At 40.2% G+C, this 18,558-nt stretch overlaps 1 protein-coding gene across 5 annotated transcripts in view; it reads left to right on the top strand.

Annotated features, from left to right (window-relative positions):
• NUBPL (NUBP iron-sulfur cluster assembly factor, mitochondrial) overlaps positions 1-18,558 on the top strand; it is a 58,308-nt gene that overhangs the window by 28,433 nt on the left and 11,317 nt on the right. For 2 of the 5 annotated variants that reach the window (XM_082213788.1, XM_082213789.1), the window contains exons 5-8: positions 298-337; positions 441-531; positions 13,330-13,423; positions 15,389-15,474. In XM_082213788.1, coding sequence (XP_082069914.1) covers positions 298-337; positions 441-531; positions 13,330-13,423; positions 15,389-15,474 — 311 coding nt within the window. Of the gene's footprint in view, positions 1-297; positions 338-440; positions 532-10,960; positions 11,098-13,329; positions 13,424-15,388; positions 15,475-18,558 lie in introns of those variants that run through there. The other 3 variants (XM_082213792.1, XM_082213791.1, XM_082213790.1) reach the window with 3 other exon arrangements.

The following is an 18,558-nucleotide window of genomic DNA, read 5'->3' as shown; positions in this document are numbered from 1 at the left end:
TGGAAAACAGTCCAACAACAACAGCTTATCACAGATACAGATGCCAGAAATTACCATGGTTATACTGTATATGTGAGATCTTACTAGGTTAAAGCAACATGTGAATTGTGCTAACCTTGGTTATATGTTAATGTCATGACTGGCTTTTTGCTTTGCAATGAAGTCATAAAACTTTGAGAGAGTGCATACTGCTCTTATAGATGCCTCTAGTTTCTACACATTTTCACAGTCATAATGAACAGAACTTACAATAATAATTTCTAAAAATGTATTTTTAAAACACATTTTCCATTCTAGAAAACTTAATGAGGCCTCTTGTGAACTATGGAATTGCATGGTAAGCAATCTGTACGTTCAAATCCATTTTACATATTTTCTTTCTCTATTTTGCTCCTTGTAACATGTCTGAAAGTTGAAAAAAAATTGCATTTCTCTTGTAGTATGTCCATAGGTTTCTTGGTAGAAGAGACTGCACCAATTGTCTGGAGAGGCCCCATGGTAATGTCAGCCATTGAGAAGTTGTTGAGACAGGTAAGGAGTTATATAAACATGTTGCTTTTTGAAGAAATTGACCCCCCCGCCCCCGCCTTTCATTGATAAACAAAGGAAAGATGATAAAGTTATTCAAGCCAGTGCTGATCACTGTATAAGAGAACAGTTTAAAAGTAGGTAGAAATACTGAGAACCAGATGGAAGGATCCTCCTCTCCTCCCCTCTCACACTGTTCTGAGGATTCTCCCAACCCTCCAGAGCTGATTTGGGGGAGGCACAGGGGGAGGACAAGGGGAGAGAGCCTCATTGCACTAGTGGGAATCCTTGTGCTCCCTTCTGCTAGGGCGCTGGGTTAGCTGAATCCATCCCATTGCTCTCCATTAGCGGAGAAGGACCATAAATTGGTGTCCGAGCTTTGCACGCAGAAGGTCCCATCATCTCCTGGTAGGGCTGGGGAAGACCCCTGCTTGAAACTCTGGAGAACTGTTGCCAGTCAGTGTAGACAACACAAGGTCAATGTACCATTGCCTGACTTGCTGTTAGGTAGCCTTCTGCATTTAGCAACTTTCTAGTCAAATAAATAGTGGATCATTCTGTTTGATAAGCAGCTGAAATTTGCTTTCGCGGACAATATCTATATTAGATCTTTGAAGCCAAGGCTAGATGATATGGTGGACATAGGGCTTCTGCTGAAAGAAATCGCTCCTTGTCTCATTCCCCTTTATTGTTAGTAACTTCTAATGGCAACAATGCATGGTGGGACATAATTGGACAATTCAAGCAAGCAGTAGCCTGTGAAGTGGAACTGAGGCAGAACAAAAACACTCAACGTGTGATGGTACCCATTAAGCCATTATTAGATGTTATGGAGGTGATGAAGGGCTTCTGTTTCCCGTCTGCTGTAATAGCTAGTTCCAGCCTTAATTTCTGCCAACCACCTAAAAGTAAGATTTTACTCCAACCGTTGCTGTTCTTAGTGCAGCACCAGTATTGTTTGTTAACATAAAGATAAGCATAACCATGTAGCACAACTGGATAAGGCGTCTGCTAGTACTGGGAGATTATTATGTGTTCGGAAACACTATTTCTTTTTTGGTAGTGTGGTTTTTAACATATCACAATTGCCTGTGGTGGCGTCTCCCCCTCCCCCCTTCAAACATGCCTTATTCTTATTCGGTCACTACCCAAAACATAATATACCACATTTTCTGACATCAGTACCTGCTTTACTAACAAGCAGGGCTGAGGGAGACCAAGGATGATTTGTGGGGGTGGGGTTGCAGTAACTGCAATATTGCTTCAGTCAATGGAATTCCCAAATGAGAAGCAGATGGCAGTTTCTTTCTTGTGGGTGTTGATAATGGTGTATACTGAGTTGGTTGTTACCTAGCAACTAAAGATGCAGTTGTAATCTAGCAGATCCAGAAGTAAAAAAGAAATGGTAGTGCCTTGACACGGGGGCCCATTAATGATTTTCCCTGACAATGGAATTTCACTTGTAGCTGCAAGAAGGCTTTAAGAAGGACTTTCCTCCAATCAAAGCATTTTCCTTTTGTGTATAAACTATCTGCTCTTTAATCCTGCATCAGGACAAATGGAGTTTCCTTTCAGGAAAACAAAATGCTTACAGATACCAGCAAAGACAAGTAGAATCTGTTGAAGAGGAAGGTTTTATAACTATGCAACTGTATACATATAATTGCAGTGTGTTTTCATAAGTGTGTGTTTAAATCTTACTCCTGCTTGTAGCAGTAGGTCATTATTCATAGTTTACCAGATTTAATTCTGTGACCAGGACATTTACTTTGTAGAGATTCAGGCATCACATGCAGTAATTAAATAAAATATTTTATTGTTCCAAAGCTGGGTTTGATTGGATGTTCCATGACTCTTATATCCACATTTTGTTACTGGTCACCGCAGGTTAAACTACTGTTCAGAAGTTGTTTTTAAGTTTAGAGCTTTACAAAAAAAGGGGGGGATTAATTATTTTGTGCATTAATAGCCTGGTTGTAACTTTCGTTTTACAGCAGAATTTAAAGTAATAGTTCCTTCTGGTCCTCCTTTTCTGGTTATATATAAGTCACATAAATTGCCTTCTTAATCTTGGTTTATGATAGAATACATTGAGTTTAAGGGGCTCCCAGACATTGAGGCAGGGTTATAAAATATTAAATAAAGATCTCAAGAAAATTAAGTCAGTCAGATCTAATATTCCTAATGCATTTTATTGCAGCCAGTAGAAGAGGTCCATGGACTTGCATATAAAACTAGGCAATATTGTGAAATGGCCTTTGTCATCAGTTTTAGAATATTAAGTTTCTTCTATAAGGGTGCGACACAGAAAACTATGAGGTATATCAAGTTGCTGTTCATGGTATTTTTTTCCTTATAGAAGTTTAGCAGAATTAGGTTCTGCAGATACTCCCAAGGCAGGTGCAAATACAACCGTCTGATAACATTAAAACTATTCTGTTTATATTCTTGATGGATTCTAAGAGAGCATGGAACTTTTAGCTACTCAGGAAAAGAGACTGCTGCACTGAGACTTCATTATGCTTCTGGAAGAGGTATTCTGGGACATGACAGTTGAATGACGATTCCCAATTCTGTAGTCGAGCCCACTGAAATAGATGATATCCTTTCCATTAGTGGTTGGTGCAGACATAATGATGTGTATCCCCTAGCCCTGCTGCAAATATCCGTAATGTAGTGTAGCATTACCTGGGGGAAGATGTGAGCTCTCACATACTTCCTCTCCTCTTTGGAAACATTCCCCTTTCAGCCTTAATCATAGTTAACATCTGTGCTCTTAAAACAGTTAATTCTAGCCAGGGCTCACTCTATTTAAGACTCACTTTTCAAAAACTGCTTAAGCCTCTATATTCTTGTATATGCCATCCCTCTGTAGAGGCATTTTCATGCTCAAATACCATAATTATTATTATTTAAATAGGCTGTAGCAGGGCAATTATTGTAAATACAAATTACAATATACGTTATGGGAAATAACCAGCAATTCAGTAAGTTTTAACGGTCGCTAGAAAGCCATCACATTTTTAAGAGATCAGTTGGAAATGTCAACAACCTCTTACATTGTTAGCCTTGAGGTTTTCCAGCAGAGTGACTTCAGAGTGAATGTATTTCATCCCCAGCTCCATCACTCGGTGTAAAGAATAACGTTTTTGATAACAATAGTTAATAACTGCAGTTAATGGCGCCACTGAAGAACCTGGTTATTTTGTTTGAGTGTGCAGGCACCTGTTTTTGTTGGGCTTATGCTTCGAAACAGATAAGTATTATTTAACAGTTGTGTGAGTAGAAGATGGCTCACACAGCAGACATTTATCTTCTTCTCTTCCCCCTCCACAGCTACTGCACTCTTTGAAAAACCTCTTTAGAGAATGGGGCGGGGGTAGGGAGACTTCCGGTCAGTTTGGGCTGAAGAAAGCTGCAGTAGAGGGTGAGGATGTGGGAATGTTAAGGATAGTAGGAAGGGATATATTGAATAAATCTTGTCCTTCCTTCACTCACGCTAGTATGTGATGTAGCAGAGCAGATTCCCCTCAATATAGCTGGAAGCTAGTTTGCAGATTCGTTTGAATCTCTTAGTTAAGATTATTTCCTGGTGTCCCCTTTGATCCCTCTTAAAAGAATAAAGACACGAGAATCTTGCTGAGTAAAGCAACAAAAAGTTTACTCACATTTCAGTTCACGATTTGATCCCTGAAAGGCAGGCTTTACTTAATAGTTATATAAGAAACTGAGTTCATCTCTTACATTGAGACTGAACTCATGTGCTGCTGGCTGACAGCTAAATTACACCAATAGAACAAAATGGCTGCAGGAGAGTAGCATGGCAGCAAAAAAACAGCAAGCAAGAGAACAAGTGAAGCAAGAGATCAAGACAAACTAGAAAAAAACTGCAAGAATCAAGACTGATAAAATGGCTGCATGGCTCAGCTCTTTTATGGAGTCAGCCAGAGCCATGCCCATCTCCCAGAACACATGCACGTGGCGGATGCTCCAGACCAGTGGAACAGGAAGTTACACTGACTGTATGTTCCCCTGCCTGTGCCCACTCTAGGGAAACAAGGAATGTTGTAATTGACTGTACAGTGGTACTTTGAGTTACAAACACCTCAGGTTACAAACACTTTGGGTTACAGACTTCTCTAACCCGGAAAGTAGTACCTCGGGTTAAGAACTTTACCTCAGGATGAGAACAGAAATCTCATGCCGGTGGCATGGCGGCAGCGGGAGGCCCCATTAGCTAAAGTGGTACCTCAGGTTAAAAACGGTTTCAGGTTAAGAACAGACCTCCGGAATGAATTAAGTTTGTAACCAGAGGTACCACTGTACCAATGGATTGCATCCCACAGAATATACAGTACCACTCATATGCTTCAAGAATGTCCTCCAACCTTCTGGAGTGGCTGTCTGGAGAGTGCAGGGCCTGAAAGGGATAATTGAATTTTGTTGGAGGCACAGCCTTCCACTCATGCAGCCATTGGATACCAAACCTTGACTGTAGGAGGGAGGATTGGTCTCTAATCTGTTTGAAATGGCAGGTAAACCTCCCCCGTTTCCCTTGTACAAAGATGATAGACACTGCTGTGATGTTAGCATTTGCTACGCTAATACTATTACACAAATGTCTTTCATGCAGTGTAGGTTTTTAATGGAACCTTCACTTGATATAAACGGAAATAAGTGCCAGAGTGACATTTGATAATAGGAAAAGTTGGAGTGAGGTGACCAATTTTTGTTTTTATTTCATGCAATGTGTAGTTTGCTCTTGTGGTCTTTCAAGCAAAAGCATGAACTCTCCTATATGTGCTTAACAAGTAAGGATTATTGCAAAAAGCTATAACTTTTTTAATAAAGTTTTTTTGTCCTGCTTACACATTTCCATATGAAAAAGAATAATGAGGGAAACTGTTACTTGTCAAATGATACATTTCCCCAAAAAACACTTAAGGCTGCTTCAAAGTTCAGAAGTAATGGCCAAATAAATGATTGGCCATTGGTCCTGGGCTCATATGTGCCTTTTCTCTACTGAGATTTCTTCCTGAATGCTCTTGTCTGCTGTTAGGATCAAAACTGACAAATTGTGGTTTGTGCTCAAAATCAGAATTGGGGAGCTATGTGAAGGGGTTTCCAGTTTTGGATTGAAAGATAAACATAGTTGCCCACTCATATATAATGGCAAACTGTCAATTTCTAGAATAGCAAAGGAGTTGGACTGCATGAAGGGAGATGAGAACATTCAAATCTGACTTAGTTGGTCTTTAAGGTGCTACTGGAAGGAATTTTTTTAATCAAATCTGAAGTTCACCAAGCCATGGTATACAGTGGTACCCCGGATTAAGAACTTAATTCGTTCCAGAGGTCCATTCTTAACCTGAAACTGTTCTTAACCTGAAGCACCACTTTAGCTAATGGGGCCTCCCGCTGCCACCGTGCCGCTGCTACACAATTTCTGTTCTCATCCTGAAGCAAAGTTCTTAACCCGAGGTATTATTTCTGGATTAGCGGAGTCTGTAACCTGAAGCATCTGTAACCTGAGGTACCACTGTATTAGCTTACATAGGAGCCAATATACAGAAATGGCTCAAGGAAATTATCATCATGCAGCGCTTCACATAGTGCAGCTTGACTCATATACGTAATAACCAATATTTTGAGGACGAATTATTTATGCTCATCCAGATCCTTCTTTCAAAACTCACCTTTCCTGTAAAGACTGGCTTAATTCTGATTCCCAGCTATAACCAAGCCCAAGCACTTTTATATTTATGCTTGTATGTCACTTGCTATCCTTGTCTCACCCTAATCTAAATATGGTTTATTACTGATTCAAGCCAAAGTTCTCCCCTGTTCAGATATAATGATGAACTCTGGTTAGTTTGAAACAGAGAGCTAAATGCTTCTGATCATTTTGTGGCTACATCAGAGAAGAAGAAGAGTGTATGAGCCCCAGGCATGCTTACGTAGTGCTAAATCATGGTTTAGTGTTCATCCGAAATGGGTTAAATTAATGGGAATAGGCTGTTCACAAAACGTGGCATTAGTACAAGTGCACAATTCGCAGCTTTTCTTTGTTATTCTTCAAATGATACACATTACAGAATGTGTTCTTAAACAGCATTCCTGTGCGTCTACACCTTCACAAGTTGCTTGTGTTGCATCATGAGAAATGTGGTGTTTACGCTACTTACTTAGAATATACATTATGTGAATATCTATAGTTTTTAGTTTTAATTTGTTGGTTATACCTGGTGATTGATTAGAACAATTTGCCACAGAAGCTTTCGCGATGTTCCTGAATGAGGGAAAATACACAGACACCACATGGCAGTTAATTACACCGCTTTAACAATAAATGTCAAGGAAATGCTTTTTTTAGAAGAAAAAAAAAGATGAATGCTGCGCTTAAGCAAAGTGCAATTACATTTCCAACATCTGAAATGTTTCACAACACTGTACGTACTCAAGCAGTGAACATTTTAGCATTTTCCACGCATGCACAATGGCTGACAGATGGTGGGTGTTACAGGTATAATTTTGTAACCAACACTCACTTGTTTGTTTGCAAGAGGGAATTCCTGTTACCATAATGTTTTGTTAATCTGAGCTAATTTATTCCTACACAAAGAAGTATTTGCATATAGACACATTTCTTAGAACTGATCTTAGAAGAAGGATTAAGGTCATGATTTGGTAGAATGTTGCTTACAAATGAGACTTGCGTGCAAACTTCCATTTTTCCCCTGAAACAGTCTGCAGTCTAAAACAGTTTATTTGCACACATTTTCCCTAGCCAGAAACTACTATCAGTCTGATTGAGATGGCTTATCATGAATGGAAGAAAAGGGCTGATAATGTAGAATGCCATCTCTTTTTAATAAGACACAAAGATGTCTTATCCACAACCGTGATATGTGAACACACATGCATCTTAGTAGTAGGTATACCACATAGTAGAGCAGTTCAACTGTTCAACTGTCGACACTGCAAGTATTTGCCTGATCAGTCTCTGCAACAGCTAAGAAGCTAGCACCCTGTTACTCCTGTGACTAGATGCAAGACAGCTGGAAGCCGCTGCAACTATTCTAATATAATTTACAGCCTTTTGCTTGCTACACATAGACGATAGGTATCCTAATTTCCAGATATTCATGATATTTGCATGGACATAGCCACATTGTTCTGTGGTGTGATAGGTCACACCCTGTGATTTAAGATCCTAAGGTTTTAGATCATTTGTTTAAACTGGCATTTTTATATTACACAGAAAATGTTAAATGCATATAAAACAGGAAATTATTATGAATCTAGAACAAACTGGCATACTGTGATTAACTGGGACCTAACAGATTTTCAGAAAACTGAAAAAATACTGATATCCATTGGATTCTTTTTTAAAAAAAAAACCCATTTGATGATGATGATAATGATAATAATAATAATAATAATAATAATAATAATTATTTGGGAATCTGATCTAAATAATACTCAACTTCATTTCTGACATTTTAATGGAACTTGTAGTCAAGGCCTACTTGAGTCCTGTGGTTCATAAAAAGGGTGGATGGGGGGAGTAAAAGATGGAGCTACACCTCAAGTCATCCTGTGGTGTTGTGGAGGAGGAAAATAGGGAAATAAGGTTATCAAGTGCTACAGGAACAGTTTCCAGCCTTTTTGGACCAATGGGCACATTTGCAAACTGGAGAAACTGTCACAGGCGCCTCACATATAGCTGCAGGCAAGCCCATACCACAGCCATATCCTATTGGCTACAAAGTGATGTTAATTTCAAACCTAATATCAGGGGAAGGGGAACCTCTGACCCCTAGGGAAGGTTTCTGTGGGCACAGGTATGCTCAGGGGCACTATGTTGGTGACCCTGGTACTAGAAGGAGAAGTGTAGAGAAATGTTGACTACATCCCCAGGTACTGTTGCTGTGCAATTGCAATCTTACTTATTTTGAAGGTTCACAGGAAGCCCCTTTAGAGTGTATGAAGTTCATATGTCGTCTAAAAAGCAAGCTGCTGTTCTGTTGATTGGCAGTCTTCCAATCAAATTGTGACCTTAATGTACAAAAAAAGGGGGTGGGACCAGGACCGGATGTAGGTTTGATGAGGCCTTCAGCTACTGAAGGCAATGGGGCCCTTTATATGTCCAGCTGTCCTTTGCTAACAACAAATTGTTGCTGTTTTTTTGTGTTGAATATATGCTATATGGTAATTTATGGACCTAATAGGTATCTAAAGCTATTTGCATATAACAAAATATGTATTTTATCAAAGTAATTGTCGAACTGAAATACAATTAAGAAGAAGTATATGAATAGTGAATTTTTTCTGAGGGGGGCCCTAAGCTATAGCTTGTTTAGCTTATGTATAAATCCAGCACTGGGTGGGACATTGCTTTTCTTTCCTGCTTTTCTCCAGCACAGTATTCAATGGGCTTTTTACTGTGTTTTAAGAAAGTTAGAATAAAACTATCTAATGAAAAATACCCTCAGAAAGACATTGCTCAGTTACTAATACTATCATTTCATGTCTAACGTCTTTTTCATCCATATCTAGTTATGCAAAGTCTTGGAATACTTGAAGTTTCAAAACTGCTGTGCCTGCTTGCTAGAAAAGGGATTCAGTGCTTTCCCCTTGAGTTCATGGGATAAATTTATATCTTATCTCTTGCAATCACTCCAGGCATTATTAATATGTTAGAATTAAAAGCTCTTGATTTTTACCTGCTGGATCAGTACTCTACAGTACTTAAGCTCTCCAGATAAATCTCCTCATCTCCATTTTTCAGGTTGGGGGGGGAGATATGCCACACTGTTCTTAAAACATACCATTGGCACAAATAAATCTTCTCAAGAAGAAAAGATAATGGATTTAGGTAGAAAATTGATAGTTACTCATTGCCCATGTAAAGGGCAATGGGTCATACTGTGATCACTGCAAAGGGTGGAGTCCCCAGTGGTGTAGACAAGTTTACTTGAATATGGTATGTGGGTAGCAACTGTGCAGATTAGTAAATGCATGTAGTTTGGGGGCAAGGCTTGTTAGTTCAATGTGTGGAGAAGGCTATTGAATTCCAGCAGGTAGCAAGACAGAAGGAACACCTATGGCTAAATAAGGATTGCTTTCCTGTTTCATAATCAAAATACATTTTCTTAGCATTCGTTATTATGTTGTGTTTTTATGCATTTTTATATTGTAAAGTACCTGATGATGATGATGATGATAATTTATTTATACCCCGCCCATCTGTCTGGGTTTCCCCAGCCACTCTGGGCGGCTCCCAACAGAATATTAAAACAGAATAAAACATCAAACATTAAAAACTTCCCTAAACAGGGCTGCCTTCAGATGTCTTCTAAAAGTCAGATAGTTATTTATTTCCTTGACATCTGATGGGAGGGTGTTCCACAGGGCGGGTGCCACTACTGAGAAGGCCCTCTGCCTGATTCCCTGTAGCTTCACTTCTCGCAGTGAGGGAACCACCAGAAATCCCTTGGCGCTGGACCTCAGTGTCTGGGCTGTATGATGGGGGTGGAGACGCTCCTTCAGGTATACTGGGCCAAGGCTGTTTAGGGCTTTAAAGGTCAGCACCAACACTTTGAATTGTGCTCAGAAACGTACTGGGAGCCAATGTAGGTCTTTCAAGACCGCTGATCCTTGGATGAAAGGCAATATATAAATGCAGTAAACAAAATAAATATACAAAATATCAGATTCACCCTATTTAAAGTCGTGAAGTTCAGTGGGTAGCCTTGGTAGGTTGCCCCTCTCTTAATGACTAACAGGAGTCATTGTTGAAGATAGAGGTGGAAAATAGTTTAAATCTTCTGCTCCTTTGCGGAAGCATGGGATAAAAATATAATAAATACTTGAATAAGAAAAGCTGGTCATATTAAGCACCATTTTATACTGAAAAGTGTTCTTAGGTACTTGGCTAGCTTTTTCGTTGTGCATTGCGCACCATCTCTCTCAAATCTTTCAGCACATACAGACCTAATCTACTGCCAAAAAGCACATTTAACTTTTATGTAGCTTTTTACTAGCTTTCTTTGACTTTGTTCTTTTTTAAAAAAGTAGGGGTTTTTTTTAAAAAAAAGAAGTTGATATCAGCTTCTCCAAACATAAATAGCTTTGCAATATCACTCAGCGATAGATTATATAAGTAAGGTCAATTCATATAGCCTCAAAAATTTCTATAAATGTGAGTCAGTCACTTTTGAAAACCATACAAAGCACTGAATAACGTTGGATTATGAAATGTACACTGTAACCCTCTTAATACACTTTCTCCATAATTCCTCATTCTGTTCATATTCACTGAAAAAGACATTTTACCTGGAGTGGTGTTGCTCATTTCATTGACTCCACTCTTGTACAATCCGTTCAATATGTCTGACGTCATTACCCTTTTTGACAACACTTTTCTTTAGCCACTTCTGGCCTGTGGGCCTAATGAGGCCTGAAAGGCTTCTCCATTTGGGCCACGAGGCCATTTCAGGGAAGCCACACTCACCGCTCCATCACCCAAAGCAGGAAAGGCACAGACTGGGTTGCAGAGGAACGATTGTGAGTGTACACTAAGTTTGAGAGTTTGGTGCTATTTGAATATGGTGTATAACACGCAGGTCCTGCTACCCTCTTTCTCCTTACGCGAAAGAATCAGTTATCCAAACATACCTTCCCCCCTCTCCTTTTTATGAGGATTACTCGCTCTGGGATCCCACAGCTAATTCTCCTCTGATCTCCTCGCTGGCCCAAATAGGACTAACTTAACCAGCTAGCCCTGGTGATCATCTAATGTTTATTGGATGGATTTCCCCCCCAAATTGATTTTTGAATTCTGAATTTATTGTTATTCACGTTTTATGCCGTATTTTATGCTGTTTTTTGTTGCATCAATTAAGTGTTTTACATTTGTTGTTAGCCGCCCTGAGCCCAGTTTTCTGAACTGGGAAGGGCAGGGTATAAATAAAAATTTATTATTATTATTATTTATAACTAATTATGCCTAAACCTCGCTATACGCAGCACACCCAGAGTTTGCCCACATCCTTACTTCCTTATTTGTTTGTGCTATGCTGGTTGGTTGCAGCCATTTCAGGAAGAAACCATGGAAGTGTGTGTGGGGGGGGAAGAAAGATAGGATAAATGATGTACAGTTGTACCTTGGATCCCAAACACCTTGCAAGTCGAATGTTTTTGCTCCTGAACGCCACAACCCCGGAAGTGAGTGTTCCGGTTTGCGAACTATTTTTTGGAAGCCGAACGCCTGACAGGCCCTCCACAGCTTCTGATTGGCTGCAGGAGCTTCCTGCAGCCAATCAGAAGCCGCACTTTGGTTTCCGAACGTTTTGGAAGTCAAACGGATTTCCAGAATGGATTCCATTCGACTTCCAAGGTACTGTATTAGAAATGTTCCCACAGGAATCTGTGGAAATTGTGGATTAGTTACGCGAACACTCACCTAATGAACCGTCTCCAGGGAGTACATTGTGCTCAGTAAGTGGGACCTGTGTGTATCTTGTTGTGCTGATTTCGGAAGGGGTGGGATACACTCAAGCAATTGAACTCCTGCATGTGTTTACTCCCTGCAGAAAGCAGTGGAACGGAATAAAGCACCAAATTCAGGCCACCTCAACAAAGGAACCATCGGGAGCACACTCTTGGGTCTACTCTTGCAGCCACAGCTTTGCATTACCTGTGCCCCTTCTGGTGTACACTTCTGTTTTTAGTTAATTCATTACTCATTTCACCCAAACACAGAATGATGCTTAGAGTATACTATTGTGCTTTGGCTCTTGAGTACTGCAATACTTGCTCCCTGCCTTGCAGGCCTTTTCCCACTTGGCTGGGAGGGCGGGGCCCTGATTGACTCCAGCTACAAAAGCTGAGGCTGCTGAATGGACTCTTGGGCTGGGGTATTGTTTAGGGTTTTTGTTGTCTGGGGCGGGGGGGGGATGTTGTTGCTATTATTGCTATTAATTTTTGCATCTTTATTTTAGATCTTAAGATTTATATGAAAATTGTTCAGTTTTGTTATTATTTTCTTTTATTTATTACTTATTGCTACTTTTGTTATGTTTGCGATTACGTAATTTTTCCCCGCGTTGTGAGCCGCCTTGACCGTGGTTTTAACGATGGAAAGGCGGCATACAAATAAAATGATGTACGTCTCTTTGTAATTAAGCATGGCCTGGTCTGAAATAAATGAACAACGAATTGTAGGTTTTAGACAACAGGCAGTCAACTTTTGAAAGGTCACTTTGAACTCCAGGAAGCTAATAAAATGGGCATAATGTTCTTTCACAAGCAATTAATCCAGATTAAACCATGTTGGCTACTTTGTGTCCCTGACTCATTTCTCTGATATGCATTTTAAATTAATAAATATTCAGTTGCTTGGGTCTCTGTGCTAATCTGACCTTAGTGGTTGGGCAGGTACCTCACAACTACTGAGGAAGGTTTCTACTGGCACAGGGGGCAACTGGCTTGAAACAAGAGTGCTAGAATGCCCCTGTCTTAACTTGTTAGGCTTTTATGTCAATGGTAGCATCTGATGGAGCTTTGAAGTCAAGAGTATCTCCCCACCTCACCCCCACACTCCACCCCCAGACCAGTGAGTCTGAACTCTTGCCCTGTGACCTGCACAGGGCTTTATATTTATATATACCGTATATGTAACATAAGCAGGTATCCTTGGTCTGTGGTGCTGGTGCTAAGAGACCTGCTAGACTATAGTATGTTTGACCCATACATTTAAAATTCATTCTTTCCTGCTTCATCCGTGGCCTTTTCTAGGTTGACTGGCACCAGCTGGATTATCTAGTAATTGACATGCCACCTGGGACAGGAGATGTACAACTGTCAATCTCACAGAATATCCCAATTGCAGGTATCTTTTTTATAGACTTACAGTGCAAGCCTAGCTGCGCCTACTCAGAAGTAAGTGCTGTAGAATTCAGTGGGGTACATTCCTTGCAGCCTTAGTTGTGATTAAAGATGAAAAGCGCCAAGAGGCTTTTTGAATGGCAGTAACAATTTCTTAACTTTAGGTGGCATCTAAAGGGATCCAGAGTGGTGGAGCCATTTCAGAGTTTGTCTCTTCCCTCTGTGTTGTCCTTTCAGAATGCCTGCCTGCCTCCCTCCATCAGAAAAGGTCTTAACTCCCATAAGTTGAAAAATTAGCCATACATTAAACGTCTCCGATTTTCCCTTTAAATCTTGAATTATTTTGGCTCTGGAATTTAAAGAGCAGTTTGATTTGAGGGTGGGAGGAGTGATGGGGAAAGGGATCTTGAGTATCAAATATTGAACATACAGGTTATATTTTATTATTGTGACCTGGTCTGAGATTTGCTCAGTGATGAAGGGGGTGATAGAAGTTTTGCAAATAATGATGTTCGAAGTGAATAACCATGTTTTGCAATCACCTGGTGAAGTGGAGTTGGAAACAATGCTTTTAAGTGGATTGGCAAACAACAGTAAATGTTTCCAATTCATATACAAACACTGGGTAGCAGCTAAGTGTTCAGTATGAGATATTTCTTTGGTCCCCAAGTAGCAGCCATGCGCAGCCTAGCATGCTCAGCCTGCCAAGGCCCCCAACTCCCTATACATCTTGTTGAAAAAATGTATATAATTACTCTAAAAAAAGAAGAAGAATTAAGATAAATTACTGATTATACTCTAGACTATTGTGGAGAGACCACTTCACACCCGAAGTTGCCTGGCTTGGTTTGCAAAAAGGTAATTTAGATATAGCCAGAAGGAATCCTGCATTGCAGAGCTTTTAAAGTAGGCTTAGATGTCTCTTTCTGTTTGCCTTATAAGAATCGAACTGTTTTCAATAAACTGGCTTTTTGCTATTGGCGGAGGGCTGTATAAATAACACTAGCCATAAGTTGGTTTTTATTGAATAATATTGAAGGCAGAGCAACGAATTTCTACATACAAGATTGTTGAGAAAATGTGAGCCAGCGTCAGTACATGTCAAAAGAAGCATAATCCAGGCAACGTCTTGTTCATTCAATCATCCTTAAAGTAGTTCATCTCTGAAAAGTGATTAGGTAAAAATTATACATTCTGCTTAAGCAGAGCTGTTTCTCAAGTGAATTTCAGTCGCATTTGCTGATTTTAATGATCAAAATAATTTCATACTTATCAATCCTATTAATCCTGCAGAGGCAATACTGCTTAAGGGGAAAGAATTTGAATCCTGTTCCTCAATGAGATTGTCACATATTTGATTTATGAATATTTTACTATGAATGAATGAATAAATGTGTTGGGAACTGTTAGGGAGTGGGAGGGAAGGAGTAACTGCTAAGTAGGAAATCATGTTTGTCTCAACTATAATGGTGGGTTTTTATATGTTTGGTTAGGTGTAGGCAGGTTCCAGAATTGGAAGTTGCCTGAAATGCCTGTAGTAACTTGTGGACTTTAACTACAGTACTAACCATGTGAAAAGAAAGCAATTGAGTTAATGGAGGCAAAGTCGTAATTTCAAGGCATTGTTTTCAGTGGCTGCTTTGCCATAGTAGAAAGGGCTTTCACTTGCGTAAGTTGAGGCACCGTATTTTCACTGATTCCCTCCCACCCATGAAAACTTTTCCAAAGGGTTGGGAGATGCCTTTGATCAGAAGGGGAAATGACATAGAGAGCTGCAGAATATCTGGTTCCCCAATGTGCATGAACGGAGGCACTTTCTGCTCAAGCAAAGCCACCATTAATCTTTAATAGAGTTCAATATGTGTTTGCGCATGGCAGTGTTCTGTGGAACGAAACATCCTAATTAAGCTCAATACTAGCATTCTTGACAATATTGGCTGTAACAATGGCATATATTTCCTTTCCCTAGGGGCTGTGATGGTGTCCACTCCTCAGGATATCGCTTTACTGGATGCACGCAAAGGAACAGAGATGTTCAAAAAAGTGAATGTGCCGGTGAGCCTTTACAAATGCAAGTTGTTTGATCCCTCTAAATAATGGGTATGTTTTAAGAGGGGCATATGTGGTCCAGGGGGCCAGACTGGTCACCAAAGAATTTTTTCCCCCATCTGGCCCCTGGAGGCCCTGTCAACTTGTAACCAAGGGATTGTGATATTTTTTTTTGCCTGCAATTCAGTCTTAAGGAAAGACCTGCAGCTTAGTGGATAGAGTGTATGGTTTGCATGCTAGAGGTATCCAGTTTGATCCCTCGTGGGTCTGGGAAAAACTGCCAGCTGCAGTGGGTGGGTGGTCTGATTTCGGTATAAATATACCGAAGAAAGTCACAATTTTGCTTATAAGTAAAATCACTTTTCTTCAAAGTTGAAGGAAACCCACAAGGCTAATTGTTCTGCCTTTGTAAAGCAATTGGTACTAGATGCATGGTGTCTGACCATTTGTGATCAATCTGTGGAGGAGGTTTTTGACTCGCCCCCACAAAGCCATTTGAATAATACAGTGGTACCTCGGGTTACAGACGCTTCAGCTTACAGACTCCGCTAACCCAGAAATAGTATCTCGGATTAAGAACTTTTCTTCAGGATGAGAACAGAAATTGTGGTGCGGCGGCAGCGGGAGGCCCCATTAGCTAAAGTGGTACCTCAGGTTAAGAACGGACCACTAGAATGAATTAAGTTCTTAACCCGAGGTACCATTGTAGTGGCCATTTAGATAATACCATCTTAATAGTACAGAAGGTGATAGTACCTGTTCTCTAAGAAATTTATGTTTTTCATATGTTCTAGTTGTTGATACTTTGGGGGGGGGGGGAGAAACTTGACTGTATGCTATAAATAACAGATGAGCTCTGAGGTGATAGCAAAATTATTTCAGAAGTGAATTGTGGGTGTACTGCTTTGCTATACTAAAATACAGCCTTTGTAATCCTAAATACAAATTAACCTGAAAGTTGCCAGCTATACTCCTACATAACACACGTGCAGTTTTCCCTTATTTAGGTATATTTGAGAAGTTTGAACGAATGAGTTTTCCATACAGAGAATTTAAACTTTTAGCTGCATGCCTAGCAAGGATGAATACAAATTCATGGACCTCCTAGGTCTGGCACTTCCAAGACCTCCCATAAGCCATTGTGCAACAAATAAGGGGAGTTGAACATGAAGGACTGTAAAGGGTGCCAGTTGATGCAGATCTTGAGAGCGACATTGTTACTTTACAGTGCTTCATAAGCAAACAAATCAAAAGCTTCCCCCCACCCCAGACAATGGGGGAAGACAGCAAAGATGGGTAGAGGAGAATATTTTTTTGAGAGACAATATTCTGAAGCTTGCTCAGATATTTTAATCTGGTCTTCAGAGTTGGTGAGGGTTTCTACCACATGTTTCTCCTCTCACTGCCAACAAACCCATCTTTTGATTTGAAACATACACAATCTGAGAGACAGTAATATTCATTGGAAGAACCACTGATGGTTAAGTTTGAAGCTAATGGTTAAACTTGGTAATACTTTAAAGCACAATGAAATATGGAGTAAATAATAAATCAAAGGAGGTATGTGTTATTTCACAGTGTGTTATACTTGTACAGCTAGTACTTAATCAAGACACAGCTTAGACAAAAACCCATAAAAAGGCTGTTTATCTTCTGCAGTTCCTTACAGAATTACTCATAGAATTTGGTATCTGGGGCAGGATGTTCCTGAGAACAGAACAAAAGTCTCATTATAAAATAGCACGGGCTGAAAGTTATCGGGACATCGCTGGTATACATACTATATAACAAGTCAGTTTCAGTCATTTCCACACTGCTGGCTTTTTTTTTTTTTTGTAGATCTGTTTCATTTAAAGATGAAAGCGTTTCAAGACAGATAAACAAATTATAAATAGGACAGAGCTGAAGTGCATTGCTTTTCCGTGAATATGTTTAGCAGTGTCAAAAAACTTTATCCACACCCTTGGCGACCTCCAGAATTTTATATGAAAGGGTTCAAACATGTTTGCCGGCACAGGAAGTATTGCCCTCATTCTTACAATGTTTGCCCTCCGTGATAGCATCATCAAAGAGCCAAATATGCATAGTGCCATGGCGCCGTATTCCATAGGAGTGGCAGACCTGTAGCCCTGAGCCAGATCTTTCCCACCAGATCCAATGTACTGGCAGCGGCAAAATCTGCACAGACCAATTGCCACCCCAGGGAACATCAGAGCAGATTGGAGTGCTCCTACCTGCTTCTGGAATGCTCAGTCTTGTTATGGTGGCAATGCAAAAAGGAACCAAGGTACCTTGTTCTGCTGCAGTTTGCCGCAACCGAGGAGGGCGGAGGCGTGGGTTGAGTAGTTCTAGGCAAGAAGGAACACTTTTTAGGTTTATCCCCTGCTCTGGGAGTGCTGGCCATGGAGTTGGTTTTTTATTTCCTAAACCTGTGGAGGAACTTCAAAGGGCTTTCTTTAAACCCACCATGCCCTCACCATTAGAGCTCTCCAGCGAGAAAGGGACAACAGGGAGGTGGCCTTTGTGTGGCAAGAGTATGAGTGTCTGGGTGCAAGTGGCAGTGAGTTTGGGTTGGCAGCGCCCACTTTGGCAGCTCCTACCACTGGCCTTCCAGGAAGAAGGAGGAGTTGGAAGTAGCAGCAGATTGAGCAGGTCATAACAAGGAATTTGGGGTGGGTGGGAATTGGGGTGGTCTTGAAAAGAACATTTTTACCTATGTGAACATTTGGCACAGCCCTAATGACAAAATATAGATATCCCACACTATTGCCTACCTTTAAGAACTATTCTTCATGTGATGTACCCTTAAGCTTTATTAAGAATAGTATCAATCATCTCTGTAAATAGTTTCCTCTTTTTTAAAAATAAAACTCTGGCAACTGTGGTGCTGGTTCAATTAGAGCTATGCCCAAGGAGTTCACTTGACTTGAAACTGGAGTAGCTTATACTGAGAATGTACTAAGTATCTGATATGGAATCAGAGCTGAAATATCTCATTGGGCATTTGATATTTAGCATCAGTATAATAATATCTTTGATGCAGTTGAGTTGCATCTTATGCTTGCTTTAGCAGCATATATACATAACCAG

This window comes from Podarcis vaucheri (genome assembly GCF_965113315.1).
Source record: "Podarcis vaucheri genome assembly, chromosome: 1".
In the NCBI taxonomy this organism is placed as follows: Eukaryota; Metazoa; Chordata; class Lepidosauria; order Squamata; family Lacertidae; genus Podarcis; species Podarcis vaucheri.
Note: the sequence above shows the minus strand (reverse complement) of the source record. Positions and strands in the feature narration are given on the sequence as shown.